Source organism: Phoxinus phoxinus, assembly GCF_949152265.1.
Source record: "Phoxinus phoxinus genome assembly, chromosome: 6".
NCBI lineage: Eukaryota > Metazoa > Chordata > Actinopteri > Cypriniformes > Leuciscidae > Phoxinus > Phoxinus phoxinus.
Window position 1 is genome coordinate 12,117,980 of NC_136881.1, and position 22,232 is coordinate 12,140,211.

Consider the following 22,232-nt stretch of genomic DNA (forward strand, 5'->3'; position numbering starts at 1 on the left):
AACACAAAAATAAAAGAGAAAATAAAGTCGACCCCGCTGCCGCGCTGTATCGCCCGCACCAGACACGAGAGATCTTCCTGAAGAGCTTGCTCGTTGTTTGATCACTCAATATTAGATAGATTAAACAGCATCGGTTGGCTCCGAAGCAAAAAACTACAGTGCAATCACCAGCTGCTCGTTATATACCCGCGCTGCGAGGCTGCGCAGCTGATGCAAATGATTGCACGCCAATGTGTATTGGCTCGTTTAGTTTCACTCGAAGTAGATCGGCTCTCTAGCGAGATTCCTATTGGTCGGTCACGACCTACGTAGTAGTGACCGACTGATAGGGAACACACAGTATAAACAGAAATGAACTGCCTAACATGTGTTTCCTCCTCTGCTGTTGCTTGGGCAACATAACAAAGTGGAGGAGGCATGTGGCTCTTGATGGGTTGAAAAACACCTGAAGAGAGTGATGAAAGGAAAAGTGGTGAAAGCAAAAGTGTATTGGAAGTTCTTGGGGTGATAACAGGTTCTTACAAATGTGGGCCTCACCTCTGATCTGATCTCGGATTTAGCCACCTAGTGGTTAAATGTTTAATAATGGTTTAGCAGATTTTCTGCAAAACGTGCAGTGCTGAATGAGTAAATGCATTTGTATTGTTTAATTATATGCATGGTATAGCATATTGTAATAAGTTAACATTCTTTTCACGTCTATTCTTCAGAGCCTCATGCAGGCTTTAAGATTGCCTTTAACATGTTTGACGCTGACGGTAACCAGATGGTGGATAAACGGGAATTTCTTGTGGTGAGTGGATAGAGTGTAGATTCTGGCCTTAGAAGATTGTTTTCAAACAATCGTCTTGGTTATTTAATCATTCGACTTTATTTATTTGCTTTATTCCTTCTCTATTTCTTTTAATAGCTGCAAGAAATCTTCCGTAAGAAAAATGAGAAGAAAGGAAGAAGAGGAGATGCAGAAAAATCTGCTCAACTGGTAAGTTGATATCAGGTTTTTTGTTTGTAATAATATTGTAATCTATTTTTAAGTTCCAGTTGTCCCAAATTGTTAATTTAAAGGGTTAGATCAGGATTTTAGACATGAATCTCTATAGCTTCCCCATAAGCAGTGTGGTGCATTGACCATGACTAACCCCCGACAGCGTCCTGTGAGCCGAGCTCCGGTCCAGTTTTGGTCAAGATGAAATTAGTCCGGCAAGTTTGCTGGGGTCACGGCAATAAAGCTTTTTTCTTCTCAAATCAATATGTGTTCAAAAGAGTGATATATTTAAAGCACAAAACCGCTGTCTATGGAGAGGTCAGACCTCGTAATGGCTTAGCACTATTTTCTTCCCCGTCATGTCACTGCGCGCTGCCGCTACCTACAGCCAGCTGCGAACCGCGCAGGCGCACACCACTTTTTCAGTTGTTCGGCAGTGTTTACAGCAGTGTTTACGTGCTCAGAACAGCTACACGAACGAGCTAACATAGCTACTCACCAGTGATGCGCGGGTTGATCCAAAATGAGCGGGTGCCTGCGGTCACCCGCGGTTACCCGCGGTTACGAGTCATCCAAAAATATTTTTAATGATATTCGGGTCGCGGTCGGTCGGGTCGTTTGAAATAAAGATGCCAATTAAACCTTTGTCCTTTATATAGTAGGCTACTAGACACAATGTTCTATGAAATACATAGGTGTACACTTTATTGGCTGAATAACTGCGCGAGGATGACGCACGAGCTCATCAGAGATGACAGTGGGAAATCCTTATTTACCTTTTGAATGTTGAGCGCGTTATTAACTTTTGACTAAAAGCTGACGCGGGACAAAATGCCCGATTTCCCAACACGTTGAACTGAGCAATGCCATTGTGCCATTTTAATAGGCTTTTAAACGCATATAGCTCAGTAATGTCAGTTTTATGTATTTGCTGAGAGGGGGCGGGGTTTTTGTTGGGAAAGTCGGGGGAGAGACGCGCAGCGCACTTCGATTAGACTGGATAAACACATGCAGCATCTTAATTGTTAAGAAAATGAAACGAATTAAATGAATAAATCAAGCCTTTATTACAAAACACTAGGCGATATCATACAGCATTCAGAAAAATGCGCACCCCTAGTTCCTCCGTCTATGGCCCAATGACTACGATGAGCATTTACTAGCTACTTTAAAAAAACGCGGGTCAGAAAGCGGGTCGGGTACAATATTTTCTTTCTTTTTTTTTGCGGTCCGAGTTGCGGGCGGGTTATTGAAAACGTCGGTCGGGTGCGGGTTGTTTATACATTGACCCGCGCATCACTGCTACTCACCAAGAGCGATCAGTTTGTACAAGCTTTGTACAAAATGGTGCGGACTTGTGACTATCCGGACTGTACAAACAAAGATGTGGCGCTTTCTCCTCACACATATCACTAAATCCATATTCTAACTCCATCTGGCGTAACTCGTCATCTGTGTATTCAGGTTCGTAAAGATAACCTTTTGGCTGTGTGTCGAAGTCAATGTTGTCATCGTCGCTATTGTAGTCTGACATTTTATCTTTCTCTTTACGAGTTGTAAACAAAGTTACACGTGCGCGGCTCGCAGCTGGCTGTAGGTAGCGGCAGCGCGCAGTGATATGACGGGGAAGAAAATAGTGCTAAGCCATTACGAGGTCTGACCTATCCATAGACAGCGGTTTTGTGCTTTAAATATATCACTCTTTTGAACACATATTGATTTGAGAAGAAAAAAGCTTTATTGCGGTGACCCCAGCAAACTTGCCGGACTAATTTCATCTTGACCAAAACTGGACCGGAGCTCGGCTCACAGGACGCTGTCGGGGGTTAGTCATGGTCAATGCACCACACTGCTTATGGGGAAGCTATAGAGATTCATGTCTAAAATCCTGATCTAACCCTTTAAAGTTAGAATCCTGTATAAAAATGAAAGTTTTAGACATTTGCACATTTAATTTGGAAAAATAATGAAGTCGTACAAATCAAACTTTACTGTTTGCAGTTATAAAGTCTGAATTGTGAGTTTATATCGCAGAATTCTGAGAAAAAAGTCTGACATGCGAGATATGAACTCGCAAAAAGTCTTAAATTGCGAACAATTGTGCGATAAAAAGTCCCAATTTCACTGTTTGCTTAATTTTATTTATCTCATGGCGGAAACAAGCTTCCATATATTGCATATTTCTTTGTCTTTTCTCGCAAAGGGATTTTTAGAGGTAGAGTTATATGGCTTTATAAAGTTAAGTTTATTGTAGCTAATCAGTAATGTCAGTATTGTCTAAATGGCTCCCCTTCTTTAAAACTGATGAGTGGGACATATTATTGGAGAAGAGTTGAATCCAAAATCAAATCAATTTTAGGGATTACTAGTACCTCTAAGCTGTTTCTGTGTAGAGCCATGCAAACAAGAGGATTTCATGAGATCAACAGAAGAAAGACTGGGATACAGTCTCTGTCTTTCTTACCAGATTGTCTTTTGTTCCACATTACTGAGGATTCTTATTTAAAATGATGCCTCTTTTGTTTTTCTTCTGTATAAAGGGAAATAGATATTTTGCCATGACACAATACAACGTTTTATGTTTTGTCCCTTGGCAACCAGTATCAAGAGCAAACATGTCATTTTAAATGCTGCAAATGGAGGCAATGATTAATGCCATATAAATCAAACCTAACACTGGAAAAATATGTTTGTTTTTTTCAGAATCTTGAGGTCACAAATGTTGATTTTACTGAGAATATTAAGAAGTTTGGCTTATTTTGATTAGTGTGCGTGTCCTGATGTAATTTTCTTCAGGCTCTTATTAGTTTCTAAGAAGAGAACATTACTGTGAAAAATGTACTTGTCATATAATTGTGTTGTAATTTGTTTCAAATGTCAGTTTCAGTGTTGGAGGTATACGTAAAAAAATGAATTGCTGTTTGGCAACAACTTTTAGCTTATAAGCATTGTGCTTTGTTATAATCTAAATAAGATGCTTGTTTGTCAAATTACTATGGGATAAAAATGTTGCCAGGTTGTGAAAACTTAATCAGAGATATTGTTATTGTGTGAAGGATCGTATACTTTGTGTAAAAATCTGTCAACATATCATTACTAAATTATATACTGTTCTGCATAAGATATAAATGGAGGAGTGACATCCATTCACGCTCACTGAATTCAGCGCTCTTTGAAAGCACTTGGTGTGAAATACTGGTACTGTAACATGTAATTAGTGGTGTTTGCATCAGTATTTGTTTTGCTCGTACTTGGGGTTAGTAATATGAGCAAACCCCTAACCCTAAAGCCTCGTTCACACCGCCAGCAACTTTGTCGCTGTATGACGCTCTCTGTATTGTGAAGATGCTTGTGGGCGTTCCTAATGCTGTCGCTCTAATGTTATTGCAGACTGTACGTCGCATCTTTTAGAAAATGTGATATACAAAAATAAGATATCATTCTGATTTGACTAGGAATTAGACTTAAACTAATTAAAAGTAGCATCTGCTGTTGGAGAGTGTCGTGATATTAAGCATTGCTCAGTGCATTAAATCATTAACCAGGTTCACGATCGTTCAATCAACGAATTAAACTCAATCATACTGTCAAAAATTATTAAAACGTAATTTGAATTTGACAAATAATAAAATTTCTTGGCCCTACTAATCAACATAATTCAGGGGAGACTGTAATATGAACTGAAGCAGTGTTAAACTGCTCACTGCGTCATATAATTAACACACACATACTATCAATAGCCGCTTTTCCACCATCGGGCCGAACGGTTCTCATCCGGGACAGCTGGTACGCTTACGGTTTCATTTTCCACTTTGGGGCTGATAACGGCCACTCTTTGGAATGTAATACAAAAGCGTCGGTCGTTGCCTTGGTAACGCAAGAGTTCACAGACGATATGAGATGTAAATAGCGACCGCGTTATGAAGGATGATCAGATATTTATTTTAATTGTATTATTAATCCCTGTTTAAGTCTCTCAAATATTGCGCTAGAGAGAAACTGGTAGCCAGGCAACAGACGATTGACCAATCCTGAGTTGCGACGTCACTTTAGGGATTCTACCGGTTCTACCGGAGACAACCGTGCTTGGGCCGAGAACGGTTTGTAATTGTGCCGTACCGGAATCAAGTGGAAACACAACCGTAACCGTTTCTTATCATTCTAAGAACCGTTCAGCCCGACGATGGAAAAGCGGCTAATGTATTCCGGCAGTTTCTTTTTCACGCATCAATTTTATTATGTGGTTACAGTCAAATCATATTGAAATCGCTCCGAAACTCTGTCCTGTCTTGCCTGCACTTGAGACGGTGTCTTCACTCCTATTGTTTGTCGCTCGCAAAATTTGCTGCTCATTTGCTTAAAGTTAAAAACTCTTGTCGTTTGTCTCCCATCGCTTGGCACGCCTACATTCTGTTACTGTCGCTCGTGTCGCCGAAAGTCGCCAACTCTCCATGGAAAACGAATGGAATCTTGTATACAAATCTTGAATTTGTAGCTGTGTGTCGCTGGCGGTGTGAACGAGGCCTAAGTGTTAAACTTTAGCACATAAAGCATAAACATTTTTTACCTCAAATCGTGCAGGTTGTCGAAGAAAAGTTCTGTTATATCTAGGGATGCACCGATATTAAAATTCAGGCCGATAACGAAAAGCCAATAATAAATGCATTAATAAATGCAAATTCAGATTTTTCTGCCAGATGACAAATTGGGTTAAAAATTATTGGTGTGCGTTGAACAAGGGACCCGAGCCATATCTTGGGGTCTTTTGACTTGGGTCATAAAGCCACCTCTTAGCAACACCCTAGCACTCAGAACTTAGCAACCGCAAAACAACGCCCTGACAACCAACCACAACAACCTAGCATCATGATGGCGAGTTTTGCAGAGGCAAGCACTGCTCACATTTTCTTCAGAAAATGTACGAGTCTTGTTATATATGAGATTCACAAAATCCCATATATATCTTAAAGAGTACAATTGGCCATCCTCTGTAAACTTCCTCTAGACTGTATTTGCTTTGGGTGCATAACCCTTTTTATCTAATTCACATGTCCGGTTTATCAAGGGCTGTCTGAGAGGGAGCCAATTGCATTTCATCCCCTCTTGGAAGTTTGCGAAAGTGTGGCAACTGTCCTGTAGTTAAACCACTTTCTACTTTTTGCATGTTTAACCTGTGTCTTTGTCCATCTCTTCTTATGTGGTTCTCTCCTTCCTCTCCTCTTCCGCATGCTGTGACCTCTCCTCTCGTCTCTGTTGTAGAGTATGCAGCTCTATGGATATCAGGTTGCCCCCATAAACAGCGTATGTATCACCCCCGGCCCTCTGACCTGTGAACTATAACCTCTGTGTGAATCTTAAAATCATGGAAGGAATGATGGGAGAATGAGAGAATGAAAATGAGGAGGGAGGTGGAGTGGACCTCAGAGGTCAGAGAGCATGTGGGTGTTTTGCCACAATCAGTCTAATTTCATTCTTATTGATTTTTTCTTTTTCTTTAACCACAACGTGTCAGTTACAAACTTCATCAGTGGGCTATAAAGAACAGGTCCGGGTAGGAGTGGGTGGAGTTGTTGGTGTAAAATGTGTTTTCTATTGAGCCAGCTCTGGAGTCTTTCACATTCACTTACATTAAATCATTGAATTACATCTCTCTCCCTAACTGACAACCGAAAGAAAGGAAAGATCACAAATGAGATGTTGAGATTGTTTCTCCTAGACGGCAATGAGATTAAATGGACATAAAAAGTCAGATATTTCAACTCAAACTTTCAAGACCAAATTTGAAACACTACCATTCAACCATTTAGATTTGGGTCAGTAAGATATAAAAATAAAAGATAAAAGCTGTTCTAAAAAATCTCTATATTAAATAAAATGAAAAAAAAAATATTCAAATATATTAAGCAACACAGCTGTTTTGTTTTCAACATTGATAATAAGGTCATACTTTATATTATGTGTATTGGTAACACTTTATTTTACAGTGTGTTACACGTTACATTAAGTATGAATTATTATAAATTGTGCTTAATTATATGGAACTCACTTTAAACCTAACCTAATCCTAACCCTATAGTAAGTACAGTTAATTATTATTACACAGTACTTAAATGTATAATCACACTGTTACACAGACACCTTAAAATAAAGTGTAAACGGTGTCTTTAACTGCTATAATTACATCAAAAATAAGTACAAAGTGGCGTACTTATTGTGTTAATGTATTACAAAACACTTTTGCTGCTATTGAGGTGGGATACAGGTAAGGTTAGGGACAGGTTTAGTGGTATGGTTAGGTTTAAGGGTCAATTATCAATATATTTATTATCAAATGATTAATTTAAATGTTAGTAAATTATAGTTAAAGACACTTAATATAAAGTTGGACCGATAATAAATATTACTCAAGCACCAATTCAGCATATTACAATTTCTAAAGGATCATGACACTGAAGACTGGCGTAATAATGGCTGCTGAAAATTCAGCTTCACAGGAATAAATTATAATTTAAAATATATTGAAATAGCAGTTATTTTAATTGTAATAATATTTCACACATGTAACTTTTTTTACTGTATTTTTTTTATCAAATAAATGCTGCCTTGCGAGCATAATAGACTTCTTTGAAAGGTAGTGTAGCTCTAGTCTATACTATCACGATCAAACACATGGTCAACTCAAGTACAAACACAAACATCTATACAAGAGTTTGCATGAAAGCCTTCCTGAGCTGGTGGTCCTTTTTTCTGGTTATGTTGTGTTTGGATAAAGCCACTCTGTATATCTGTGAATCACATACAGAACACAGAAAGAGAGTGACAGAGTGAAAGAACAGCATTGCCCATTAAAGTGGCTCCACAGGACTGATGAGAGAAATATATTTCCTGTTTTCCTTAACTTGATGTGTCACTTTTAGTCTCTCAGCCTCTGTAGTCAATAAATCTGTACGAAATAACTGAGGATAGTTCATTGAATTATTGAAAATGCACACACTGCCATGTTGTGAAATGTGCAGGCAGTCATTTTCAATTATTCAGCTGTTCAAAATCAATATTTTAGCTTAGTGCATGTCTAAAAAATAATAATAATTTGGTATCACTTTACAATAACTAAGAATGAACAATACTTCATTACAATACATTATTAAAATATTGGTTATAAATCAAAGGTTGTATTTGTTAACATTAGTTAATGCACTAACATGTACAAACAATGAACAGCTGTATTTTATTTACTAATATTAACAAAGATTAATAAATACTGTAGCAAATGTATTGCTCATTGCTAGTTCATGTTAGTTAATGCATTAACTAATGTTAACTAATGAACCTTATTGTAAAGTGTTACCAAAATGTCATGGTATATTTGGTATATTTGCACACTATATCTGATATTTAAAACCTTCACATTTCAGTTAATCTCCCAGATTATTGATCACTCACATTATATAACCTCACACAATTAGCATTTGGCTAACATCAACTAACCCCCAGCCCCCCCTCCCAATCTTCTTTCATACTAGTATATTTGATTGGTTTTAGTTGAATGGACTGAGAGACCACCCGACACATCCTCTATTAAACCCTGTCTATATAAGCTAACATGATGACAGCTTTCCATCTCATGCTAACCCCTCTGCAGGTGCTAAAAAAAGAGAATCAGGAGTTTGTGCCCAGGAGCTACTGGGACATGCTGAGACGTGGCGCGAGCCAAGCCCTGTTTTCTGACCTGGCAGAGGTACAGCCATAGTCCTCTGTCCTCCTGTCTCATCCCATGTTTTTATTCGTCCCTAGCCATCCCTAACACAGTGCTCTCACCTGAAAAAGGTACATCGTAATTCTCATTCCTCCTTCCTGTTTCAGCATCACAACCCACCTTATCCACCTTAACCCTATAACATTGGTCATTGTCATTTAATGACCTGCGATTATCCTTCTGTTTATTTTTATTATTTTCAAACCTCTTTTTTTATGTATTTGATCAACTGTTGATCTTCTAGTAAATCTGTTCCTGATGCTTCATTCAAAAAAATATTTTCAAAATCAGTATCTTTGTCCTGTTTTCCACAAAAAACATATTGAACATCCTTTATACAAGATAAAGTTGTTATAAAGTCACCAAAAAAAATAATATAAGGATATGAGAATATAATAGAATAAAATAATATAAGTGAATTTTTCAAGTTTGTTTCCACATCAGAGTAAAAAAGGCATGATTTTGAGAAATAAAGCAATTATATGAGACACAGTTTTTAACAGTTTTTTTTTATTTAAATCTATTTTATCAAATAACATCATAATTACAGTTTTATGTTTTACTCTATAGCACAGTATATATATATATATATACTATAGCACTTTTATTAATTGAAATTCTAGTATTTCTAGTCTAGTCATTCTAGTGTAGCCTATATTATATATATATATATATATATATATATATATATATATATATATATATATCAAAAGGAAGTTATGATGTTTTACTGGAAACCAAGAGAAAGAAAGATTTAAAAATGAAGAATATGATTTTAGTGTTGCGAAGAATTGCTGAATTATTTTAATCAATTAATCATTTGTGTAATTTCAGCTTGTTGATGTCTATATGTTCAGTTGTTGTTCTGCTATTTTGCGTGTGCAATATTTGTGTCGAATTGACTGCGACTAACACAAAATAATATTGCTCACAGCTGCGAGGCACATTAAAGGCCTTTGTTTGTACACCGATTCAGAATATGTCTGCTCATCCTGATGGTGTGTTTGTGTTCTGATGGCTAATAGAGGGCGTCTGTAGGAAGCAGTAGTTTAATGATTGTGGAGAGCTGTGTGCAGATGCCCTGTATTTACTTAGTCTGTTATTCACAATGAAAGGGTAATTTCAGCTTGGCTTCCTCAGATGACACAGCAGTTAGACAGGTCTGTTTGTCTGAGCTGACAACTGCAGGGTACCAGACATTGTGTATCTGTGGGCTAAAGGGGGCACGTTAGCATGTGTGGAAGTGTGATTGGGGTTACTCATCTTAGAAGTCGACAGCGGTAATCACTGTTTTTACCGCTGTTTTTAGATCAAAGAGTAAAAGGCCTCGGGCCTTGTCTAAGTCACACTGTGGGCCTGGCTGTGGTGTTACATGTAATGATGACCTCACATTAATGGTTTCCTGTAACCACAGTGTTGTGATGTCACACTTCCAGCAGATTGATGACGAAATTGTCTAATGGGGAAAACAGCTATGTTTTAGATAGAGGAAAGGTATTCATTTATCAATCCATCAGTTTTAATCACATGCCTTTTTTATGACCATATTTATGACCATCAGCAAAATAATGGTGGTGAATACAAAAACTCATGCAGAGATATCAAGTTTGTTTGTTTTGGAAAAAAAATTGTGAGAAGAAGAATGGATGTCCACACACTGGACTTTAGCTCCAGAAAAAACAAACAAAGTGCAACATTTCTATTTTTGGAATTGATCCATTCCAAGTCCCAGAAAACATTTTACAGATCTAAAGTTGGCACAGATTCCAACAAATCTAACATTTGCGGACGTGCATATATTTATTATATATGTATAAAATATATTATGCTCCTCCGTCCAACACTTACAGCTGTTTCCAGCAGAGTTGCAATGTTACTGTATAAGAATTTGCACAACAATTTTGCACATACAAATGTTGGATGAAATAGTGTGTTTTAATTAGGTGGTGGAACTGCTTTTTTCCCAAAATATTTTCAGTATCTAATTAAATATATGAGTATATAAGCTCCAGTTTATGCAGATGTATATGATGCTGCCTTTGAATTAAGCTAAAACAAGGTATTTTTAGTAGACATCATTTTTACTGTCTACATATTTTTTGGAACATCCTTTGTGAATATGGTTATTTTGTAAATAAAATAAATGTGCTTTATTTATCTTAACTGGGGCATATTTTATTTTATTATTTTAAATGGTATTTCACATTTGTTTTGTTTTGATTTGAAACTTCCATACAGTTGTGATCAAACAGTAACATTTCCACCATATATTATTAATCAGGCGTACTATTGTTACAACTTTGATTGATTTATTTGTTTGGTGTTATTTTTTTTAACATTGTGTTGATGAAACACCAAGTGTGTGCAATATGTGTCTCTGAGACAATCTGGCTAGTGAAACAGAATAATTCTTTCTCTCTTTATAACTTTCCTCTGATTGTATCTTCATGGATAGGATTTTAAGCTAGAGGTACAGCAGTGGCATGGACTTGCATTCTGGCTCGCTTTATTGCACAGAGGCCCGTAACCAGGGACAAATAGCTGTTTGGGGTTTATGCCTGGTTTTACCTAGTTCAAGCATGATAGGCTCCTCTTGCAGATGAGGGTGAAGCATGGGTAGAGGAAAAAATACAACCTAATCTGGCCTTGCACTTTTCAGCCACCTTCTTCCAGTTTTTTTGGATGCCATGCCACTTTTCTTTGTTTTTTTGGTGAATGAACGCCTTTTCCTGAGCTCCACTGAAAAGCAATTTTGACATTTGTAAGATCACTCAAATTGATCTTTAACATTAGTGTTGAGTTTAAAAAAACAGAATATTCTGTCCAGAGAAGGAAAGGTGGAATCTGCTCACATGTGTGCATTTCTTTCACAAATCTCAGCAGATAGTTCCCGCAGGAATGCATGGGTTGTGGATGCTTTGTGTGTTTTTGCTGTCATGTCTTTGTTTATGTTCTGTATCCCGGCTCGACCCCATTTACACCTGGTATTAATTTCCTATCACTATAAACAAATGGACTCCAAAAGGTTTTCTGAATGGCTCTTTTCAAAACACCATTCAGGGGTAATTGAATATACCAGGTGTATACAGGGTCTCTGTATGTACACAACTGGCATGTTTGTGTGCGTTTCATTGCATATACATTTGTTTGTGTTTCTGTTTCAGTCTAATATACAGTCTTTATGCCATTCTCACCCACTAATGGCATAAAGATCTGCATGTCAACTCAGAACATGTCCTCTGTGTGCTAGGGGAGACAATATAAATGGATGCACACTTTCAGGCACTGGATGGCTGGTACTCTGAATGGCCCGGCAAGCCTATGAAGGACTGCTTTCTTATTCCAAGAACTGCTGGATTTTTGTCATAGTTTCTTCTTTCTCGTTTTGCTCTCTTTACCACCACTCCTCAATCGCAGCGTGCCGATGAGAACATGATGATTGACACCACTCTGCTCGTGCACTTCTTTGGCAAGAAGGGGAAGGCGGAGCTGACTTTTGACGACTTCTACAGGTATGACGACTTGTGTGTAAAAAGTGTGTAAAAAACATGGTACTTATTTATCCTTATTCATCCACTAGACGTGGAAAGATACATTAATTATATCCATCGAGCATGTAGAAGGTAATGCTGAAGTTAGTTAACAGCTTGTGATCTTAGTTAACAGGATGTGATGTGATATAATGACAAAAATGTACTAAAGTTTGGGGTTGGTAAGATGTTTTAAAGTGTTTAAAAAAGTCTCTAATGCTCACCGGGGCAATAAACCAGAGTTTATTTTTCCCAACACAGTGGAACTTAAAATAACTGTGTTCTGTTTTTTATTTTTTTATTTTTTTGCAAAAATAATTAATGCCATTTTCATTTTTCCTCATTACAGATTTTGTAACAATTTTGTAGTTTTAGATTTTATAACAAAAGGGGCAGGTTTTGAAAGGGACTATTAGTAACCCAGCTATACTATTTTTAGAAGCACAAATTGTTGCATGCTTCTATTTAGAAAATTCTGTCACAAATTCACTTGTCAAATATTATTATACATTTATGTTTGAGGCAGGGAATAAAATACTTTAAAAACAATTTTTTTAAATTATTTATTTAATTTTTGCAGAATGTAGTAAAAAAACGGAACAAACTCATATTTATAAGAAAGGAATAATTTATGATGAGCCATTGAATTATAAGAAAAATAATGCATTATGTTTCTAATAATTCAACGACACAGAGTAAGTTATTCCACTAATAGGCTGTGGTTACCAAGCCTCAAGACACTGTTCGTATGTTTTATTTCAAGACACTTGTCAGGTTTTTGTCCATCGCTCTTGTGTGTAGGTCTAATTTCTTACGTATCTCATCCCAAGCCTCCGTTGCTAATTCCAAAATGTCATTTTAGAGCTAATAGTGTAGGCTTGAACTATTGATATGCAAACTAATGCAGTTATTAGAATTTCCTGTCTCTGAACAGTAGGGGTGTGCCAAAAAAATCGATTCACAGAAGAATCTAGATTCTCATTTGCAACGATTCAGAATCGATCTGAAATGTCCAAGAATCGATTTAATAAATAAATAAAATCAGCTGGCTGTTCGCCTCCATTTTTGTAACTAGCCTATACGGGACGTGAGCGGCAAATCACTAAAACAAAAAGGAAGCAAATGGATGAGAGGGAGATCTTTCGTTCCTACCATTTGCATGTGTTTTAAGTCCTGTCAGTTTAACAGGGCGCGCTTGACAGGGCATAAGAACGAGCAGAGAGAGAGAGCCGGCCGCGCGCGCGCACTCACCCGAACGCTCTGCTCTCTCTCTCTCCGGCCGCGCATATTAATAAAAATCAATTAATACGATGGTGTCGGGAAAAAAACTCTCCAGTGATGAAACGTTTTCTGTGTTGACAAATCTTGTGCGATTTCCTAAACTGCCGAATGCATTGCTTGTTTTTTCTGTTTACATTTCATTGTGAATGCTGCTACGTCAGAGCGGCCAAAGCGTCAACAAGGTTTCCCCGTACTTTTTGACAAGCGTCCTTGACAGGGCGGCTATAGCTTTTTTGCAGATCAAGTCGGCGGCGGTGTGAACGTACAGTCAGCCGCCAGCTGCAGACCAATGCACACTGCAGTGCTTCACGAAACTCCCTGCCAACTCCGAGAGGGCAAAAAAAAAAAAAAAAAAAACTCGGTCTATCGCTGCTTCATCGCCAGGTAGCTTAGGGGTAGGACTATTATTCATTTTGAAAGAAGCACTTTATTTTCATAACTTGTTATTCTTTAAGTTACTGTGTCTGACTGAGAAATATAGATGTTTTTTGGTCTTCACCGGTTGTGTTCTACATGATAATCGAATCGAATCGTTTTGAATCGAAAATCTTTTTGAATCGAAAATCGATTTTGAATCGAATCGTGGCCTCAAGAATCGGAATCGAATTGAATCGTGAGATGGTAAAAGATTCCCACCCCTACTGAACAGTGTTTGGCAGCTGTGTCTCTAATAGCAAGGCTGTAAGTTTAACTGCTTAATAAATGTCATGTTTTGCAGGTGTGAAACTATTTTATTGATAAAGTTGCAGGATAGTGCTTACAACAAGCATTCTGTGCGTGTGAAATTTCCATCTGTGTGTCTGTGTTTATGGGAGAGAGAGGTCATTTTTGTGATAGGTTGATATTTGGTGTGGGGTCATGTGGGCCAAGCTCCTGATTGGATGGGCCAGGCCTTTGTGGAGCAAAAAGCAAAAATTGGGCAAAAAAGCTAGTTTATTTAAATTCCATAGTGGTTTTAATTCTTTAACTCTTATCGCGGTCATTGTTTTTTCAGATTTATGGATAACCTGCAAACTGAGATGTTGGAGATTGAGTTCCTGACCTATTCCAACGGCATGACCACCATCAGTGAGGAGGATTTTGCCCGAATCTTGCTGCGCTACACTAACGTAGAGGATATCCGCAGCTATCTGGAGAATGTGCGGCAGTGCATACCAGATGAGAAGGTAATGAGTAACGTCACCTAGCCGCTAACTTCATCTGAAAAGAAGGTGTAGGACAACTGTGACGCCCACCTCCCCCACGCTCACACTTTCACCCCTTTAACTGACCATTGTTACCCCTCCTCTCAACAGCTTTACATGTACAAGAAGGTTACTGGTTCAAATCTCAATCTCAAATTCCACAAGGAAATCTATCATCTTAAAAATACTACAACAAATACATTTTGTCCACTCACATACATTTGATCCATGTCTATAATTCTGTGATCCAGCCCCAAAATGCACACATTCCCACACTTTGAGTAGTCGTTCACCCTTCAGTGTGACACTTGCATGTAAACTGCCGTTTAGTCTTATAGTCCCTCTATTCTCACCTCTCCACAACACATGCGACTAAACCCTTTTATGCTGCAGACATCCATCTTTCTTTTATATTACCATGTTTATTTAAGAACCAAGTGTCAAACCCACACTTTGCAGTAAAGTGGAACTGGACTTTCCCAGGCTTGTTTGTTTTAATATCTTGTTTTTAAACATAATATCTCATGTTAAAATATCTTGACACAAATGTTATATTATGTGTCTCTTTGTTGCATGGTGCTATTATGTCAATTATATTAGTTCTTGAAAATAAAACAGGCTTTGTTCAAACTGCACATTAATCCGATCTTTAGGATTGACTGTCATTTTGTAAGTGATGAAATCTGATCCGTTTGTTCAGATACTGTCGTCAATGTCCAGTATTTCTACACTGATTAGTGATTAATGCAGTAATGATGCATTTGCCACAGTAAGTAATACGAGTAAATTAGTAATATAAGCACTGGAGGTATAATTGTATTCCACGGATTAATAAATAAGCTGTCCAAAATCACTCACTTGTAGTCTCATATCAGCTATCAAAATGCAAATAGTTTTATAAAAGAAAGAGTAGGTGAAAATGTGTGAATTCGACATCTGTGTGACAACTAAGACATATGACATAATAATTGATTTTCCAACCACCTTTGAATGTGATTTGGATCAGGTTGGTAAAACATTTTTGTTGTTTGCAGATTACAAAAATTCTAAATGTATCTGAGATGGATACACCCCCCAACAAATGGATTTTTGCTACCTGTCTGAACAAGGCCAAAGACATTTGAAAAAGCATGCAAAACCTAATGAACATAATCCGATTTTTTGAATTGCTGTGCAGATGCAATTTGAATTGTAATGCTGTATTATGGCATGATTGCTGTTAAAATAAATTAATATCTTTACTAACACAGAAATAATGATGATGGAGTCGAAGAAGGTCTTGTTAAGTGCACAAGTTGCAGAGCAAGTTCCAGCTCTTATTACAGTGTACAAAAACTTCCTGTATTCTCTCTGTTATCTCTGTTTATCACACACTGGAAGAAACCAAAGGTTTGTCCCTGCCGGAGTGATCCGTCGCCCCGCAGTCCTTGATCAGATTGTGTTTTGATTTGTTATGCTCTTCATTTTGTGTTTCAATTGATTTCCCTCTCTTTGATCTTGTGGTACATGTTCAAGAAAGTAAATTCACATTTACTTTCAACCAGCTAAAATGATCTTGTTCTGAGAGACCTTCCAACATTTTTACAAATTTATACTAAGATATACAGTGGCCCCCAAAAATTATTTGGTCACTTCATCCATACGTAAAATGTGGGAAATTACTGTAATATGTTTATATCTACCTATCCTACCTACCTGTCCTGCCTACATATTTATCCTACCATACCTACCTATCTATCCTACCTTTCCTACCTGCCTACCTACCTACATGTCTAACTTCCTGCCTTCCTACCTATCCTACCTACCTGTCCTGCCTACCTATCCTACCCTACCTACCTGTCTACCTGTCTACCTACCTACCTGTACACCTACCAACCTATCTACTAGTTTACCTACCTGCCCTACCTACATGTACCTACATACCTGTCTGCCTACCTTACATACCCTATCTACCTGTCTGCCTACATACATGCTTACCTTACCAACTTACCATACCCTATCTACCTACAAGTCTACCTACCTACCTGCCCTACCTACCCATCTACCGACCTGTCTGCCTACGTACGTCTACCTACCTTTCTGTGTACCCACCTGTCTATCTACCCACATGTCTACTTGTCTACTTACATACCTTCCTGTCTGCCTTTGTACATGTATACCTACCTACCCTACCTGTCTACCTATCTGCCCTAGCTGTCTGCCTACAGACGTCTATCAACCTACCTACCCTACCATACCTACCTACCTGTCTGCATGCCTACCTAGTACATGTAAACCTGTCTACTTACCTACCACTCTACCTGTCTATAGATATGATTGCATACCTACCTGTCTACCTATCTACCTGTTTACCTACAGTACCTGCCCTACTTACCTACCTGTCTACCTATATGTCTGCCTATATGTCCTATACCTACCTGTCTAGCTACCTATCCTTCCTACCAACATACCTGCCTACCTACCTATCTACCCATCTACATGTCAGTCTGTAATGTAGGCTATATAAAGAATTCCCATATAAAGAATCCCATTCCTTTTTAAGTGAAGTGTCCAAATACTTTTTCGCCCACTGTATTTGTGTGGGTTTGGTGTGCGTATGTGCTTGGGGCAAAGTTTGTGTTTGAAATCAGATTGTCATGCTGCCCCTCTATAAAGGGTCACCTGATGTAGGTTTCTCCATGCCTGACTGCTTTCTTTTAGCTCTTTCCCAGTCCCATCTGAGGGATCTGTTTGTGTTGAGGGTATCAGGTTTTGGGGCCCCTTTGAGCAGTTTGTACATTTGGCTAGAATGACTTCACCCCCTCTCGAATTCCCACAGAATAGACCCTAAACTCACTTGTATGGCATTTTATGGTTTTCCACCATGAGTACCAAGTCCTCAACACAATCAAACAAAAATTCAGCTTTAAACATCACATACAGTAAATCCTGACCTCAAACCTAACTCTCAGTTAAACCTAATGTGTAACTAGAACTATGTTAAAAATTCACTAGAGAGGTTTACGTAGATTACCATAACTGTGACAACCCTTTCCTGTGTTTGTTTAGGGTATTTTCTACCTCATTACCCTTTATCTTCTTCTATAACCAAAAGGCAGGTCTGTGTTAATACATCTTGACACCCTCAGGTGAAAGATTTAATCATAGATTTGGTTTGACAGACAGGAGAATATACTGCAGGATTCTGTGCATTAAATTAATAAAATGGAAAATTGCGCACACCTCGTGTCATACTTGTATGACTTTCTTTCTTCTGTGGAACACAAAAGAAGATATTTTGGATTTTGTCTAAAAGTTCTTCAAAATATGTTTCACAGAAGAAAGGAATGCAAGGCTGGAACGACATGAGGGTGAATAAATAATTTGCACAGATTTGATTTTTGGGTGAACGATCCTTTTAAGTTTTAAATGTACACTATTGTTCAAAAGTTTGGGGTCAGGAAGGTTTTTTTTCTCAAATAAATTAATACTTTTTATTATTAAGGACTTATTTAATTGATCACAATTGCCTAAAGACATTTACATTGTTACACACATTTCTATTTCAAATATTAAACTGTTTTCCACATTGATAATAAATGTTTTCCTCAGCACCAAATCAGCATTATAATGATTTCTGAAGGATCATGTGACACTGAAGACTGTGGTAATGATGCTGAAAATTCAGCTTTGCCATCACAGGAATAAATGACACTTTAAAATATATTTAAAAAGAAAAAAAAGTTATTATAAATTGTACAAATATTTCACAATTTTATTTTTCCTGCATTTTTGATCAAATGAATGCATCCTTGAGAGAAAATCTTACCGACCCCAAACTTTTGAGCGGTGTATTTAAGAGATTCTTGGTGTTCTGATGTCAATCAAATTGTAAGTTATCTCTTTGATTCCAGTCTATGATGTCATGCAGTTTGTTTTCGCTTCTCCACATTCAGACAGGCTGACAATTTTATGACATTGTGCTGTAAAATGACTCATGCCTTTAATCGTTGCATGTATCATTGTGATGGCAGAGCACAAAGAACTGAACATGCATCAGCAAACAAGCATGAGTGGCACAGCGTCTGATTTCTTTTGCATATATCAACATGTTGATTTCCTTCTGTCCATCATTGCATTACCCGATTTGCTCGAGAATGAAATGACAGCGCCGCTTGTGTATTCCGCGTGATGTCACGTCTCTTACAGATCCTCTTTGAAATGGAATGGAATGTAACGTCAGTTGATGGCAGCTCTGTCTGTCGGATTGGATGTCTCAGATTAAAATATTTCTGTTTCTTTTTTGCTCATTTCTTTCTTTTCATGATCAGGGCATCACCTTCGAAGAGTTCAGGTCTTTCTTTCAGTTTCTCAATAACCTTGAAGACTTTGCCATCGCCATGCAGATGTACAACTTTGCTTGCCGTTCCATTGGACAAGGTGAATGCATTGGGATTCACAAATACCAGCATTTAACACATGTATAAAATACACAGTGGGATCCAAAAAGTCACGAGACCACATAACAAATCTGGGATCCAAAATCGAATTTAAACCTTGAAAAAATATTGATTTAGAAAACATTAAAACAAAGAAATTCAGATCCGCTTTTTTTAGATTGTTATGCTGGATATTTTTTTGATTTAATTCATTTTGATCTGTTTCTCTTAGTGGTCTCACGCTTTTTGGCCCCATTGTAAGCCTATATAATTTTTTCAAAACAAATTTTAATATTGGTTTGATATGTTATCTAATGCAGCCGTGGCATTTACTTAATTGTGGCTTAAGGGTGCAAATACTTTACGTTCTACTCAAAATCTGTAGAGATTAGGAAACAAATTTGCACATAATTTACCAGCACATTGAGTGTTTGTTTTGTAGAGCAGATTCATCATATCTTCTGAATGTGTCGCTCTCCGTCTTCCAGATGAGTTTGCTCGGGCGGTGTATGTCGCAACAGGCCTTAAACTGACCCGTCACCTGGTTAACACCATTTTCAAGATATTTGACGTGGATCACGATGATCAGCTCAGTTACAAAGAGTTCATTGGCATAATGAAGGACCGTCTGCACCGTGGAGGCAGGGTAAGAAAGAGGTGTAGGGGAAAAAGAGGTACATCATTCTTTACCTTATGAGTTAATTACATCAGTAAGATACATTCTGATGTTTTGAGTGTAATTCAGAGAGGTATGGATGGGCAGTGTCACTGCAACTATAGTGCCATCTAGTGTTCAGTAGTTATGTCTGTACAATGAAACCTCCCTGTAGGTTTTTTTTTATCAACATTTAGGCCTAGTTCCTAAATACGCTGTCAAATAAGCATAACATTTTCTTCTGATATTGATCAATGCTACCAACAAATTTGTTTCTGCAACATGATTTATTAAAAATGAAAAAAAAATGCAGTTTTGTTAACTTCTGGAGTAATGAATCATTCTCTCATTTTGTTTTTACCTACCTGCAGGGATATAAGGCTTTAGAGCGTTTCACTTCATTTAGATCATGTCTGAAGAAGGAACTGGCAGGCAGATAAGTAACCACACACACACACACACACATTATATATATATATATATATATATATATATATATATATAAACACCCTACCACTACTGTTTAAAAGTTCAAGTACCATTCAAGCAAAATTATTAAAATGTTTTTAAAAAGTCTCTTGTGCTCACTAAAATGAGCAAAATACAGTAAAAAACTAAATATTATTAAATATATATATATATATATATATATATATATATATATATATATATATATATATATATATATATATATATATATATATTTATTATATTTTAAAATGTAAATTATTCCTGTGATGGTAAATCTGAATTACTCCACAACCTATTATGGTTGTGTTTGTGCCACTTAATATTAACCTGCAAAAAATAGCATTTATTAAAAAAAAATAAAAAATAAAAAGGAACAATGTAAAGGTCTTTACCATCACTTTTAGTCAATTGAATGCAACTTTGCTGAATAAATGTATTAATTTATTTTTAAAATAAATAAATAAAAATCTCACTGGCTCCAAATGTTTTAACAATAGTGTGTGTGTGTATATATATTATCTTACGGTCTGTGTTATAGTCTACCTGTTTTACTGAAAAATTTGATGATTTAATAAGTGAAAGTTTTTAATTGGCTCCTTTCCATTTCCCGTGCGCACCAGGTGAACGAGGAACGTGGCTTTTATTTCTCAGAAGGAAACTGCTCTGGAAATGTTTGAGAGAGAAGGCATAGAGATTCCATCATTAGATCTACCTCATCCTCTGTTGATCTTGAAACCTTGGGAAACTCGGATTGGGATAGTGTCCCTGCATTCAGCGCTCTGCTCTGCATGTTCTAGTATCTGCACGATCAAACTTTGTTCTGTAATCTGCTATTAATCTTGTTTGCATGTAATCTGGAGGACGGCCTTGTAACTGAGTTTCAGTTGGAACAAGTTCAATTTTTTTTATGTTTTGAAGTTACTTAAATGTATCCAGGCAGGGTACATACATAATTTTCTTGCCGTTTTAATGGAGATGTTTTAAGCAGGATGAGCTACTCGTTATGGCCTTTTATTAATTATATTTATACTATATTGTACCTTGCATTTTATTATGCCCATTACAAACTAAACTATTAATCATATTTATTTATCGTTGTTATCTGTCAGGATTGTTTAAATGCACCAAATCATACTGTGTGAAAAGGGTTACTTTGATATTTGTTTTTGAAAGAGATTAGTTCATGTAGCAATAATGATCATTGCCTTAATATAAAAAATAAATAAAAAACGTATTTTTTCTCATACAATTTATTCATTTTTGAACAGGTATGGCTGTACAAAGATTTTATACGGTTGTCTTGCCATCTAAGCACAGTAAGATTGTACATCAAGTACTTGACAAATAGACTTGAAATTCCATAACAATGTTATTCAAGTCAATAAAGTGGTCCATGTGCCTATGATGAAAACATTGTGTTCAAGATTGTCTCCAATGAAACTGCATGACCTATAGGCCTATATTAAATGTTCATGTAGTCTGTAGGCTACATAGGTCCCTATTAGAAAATAATTTATTATAATTCATATTATTATCAGAAATATATAGGCTGTTTTCCTTTTTGAGACACATATAAAGGTGAATGATTTAGGATTTAGATCATCAAAATAATTCTGAAACTTAGCAAAGACACAAAATATTAGATACAAAAGATACAGACATGAAATAACATTTATGTTTTCATTAAAGGTTGGATTACTTTCATATGTTCCAATTATTTGCCCCGTTTGTGATTTATGAAACGTGCTGCTGACTGTATTTGGTTATTGAATTTAGCTTTAAGACATGTGTATTAAGAATACAGCAAGTGTAGTTTTCCAAAATATAACACATAGGCCTATATTATGTGACACATTCAAAACCAATTTCATTTTTGACGGAACCTTTATACAGAGTGGGTGGTTTCTCTCCGGACATTTGAGAGTGATGTACCAATTCACGATTTATGATTT

General features: G+C 36.9%; 1 protein-coding gene across 13 annotated transcripts in view; it reads left to right on the forward strand.

Moving 5' to 3' along the window:
- Positions 1 to 21,687, forward strand: part of micu3a (mitochondrial calcium uptake family, member 3a) — a 73,132-nt gene extending 51,445 nt beyond the window's left edge. For 3 of the 13 annotated variants that reach the window (XM_079615821.1, XM_079615822.1, XM_079615819.1), the window contains 10 exons: positions 711 to 793; positions 911 to 982; positions 6,245 to 6,286; positions 8,628 to 8,723; positions 12,159 to 12,253; positions 14,547 to 14,718; positions 19,047 to 19,155; positions 19,643 to 19,800; positions 20,181 to 20,245; positions 20,898 to 21,037. In XM_079615821.1, the coding sequence (XP_079471947.1) occupies positions 711 to 793; positions 911 to 982; positions 6,245 to 6,286; positions 8,628 to 8,723; positions 12,159 to 12,253; positions 14,547 to 14,718; positions 19,047 to 19,155; positions 19,643 to 19,800; positions 20,181 to 20,245; positions 20,898 to 20,904 (899 nt within the window). In that variant the 3' untranslated portion in view covers positions 20,905 to 21,037. Of the gene's footprint in view, positions 1 to 710; positions 794 to 910; positions 983 to 6,244; positions 6,287 to 8,627; positions 8,724 to 8,779; positions 8,813 to 12,110; positions 12,254 to 14,546; positions 14,719 to 19,046; positions 19,156 to 19,642; positions 19,829 to 20,180; positions 20,250 to 20,897 lie in introns of all 13 variants that reach the window. The other 10 variants (XR_013798012.1, XM_079615823.1, XR_013798013.1 and 7 more) reach the window with 10 other exon arrangements.
- Positions 21,688 to 22,232: the final 545 nt, after the last annotated feature.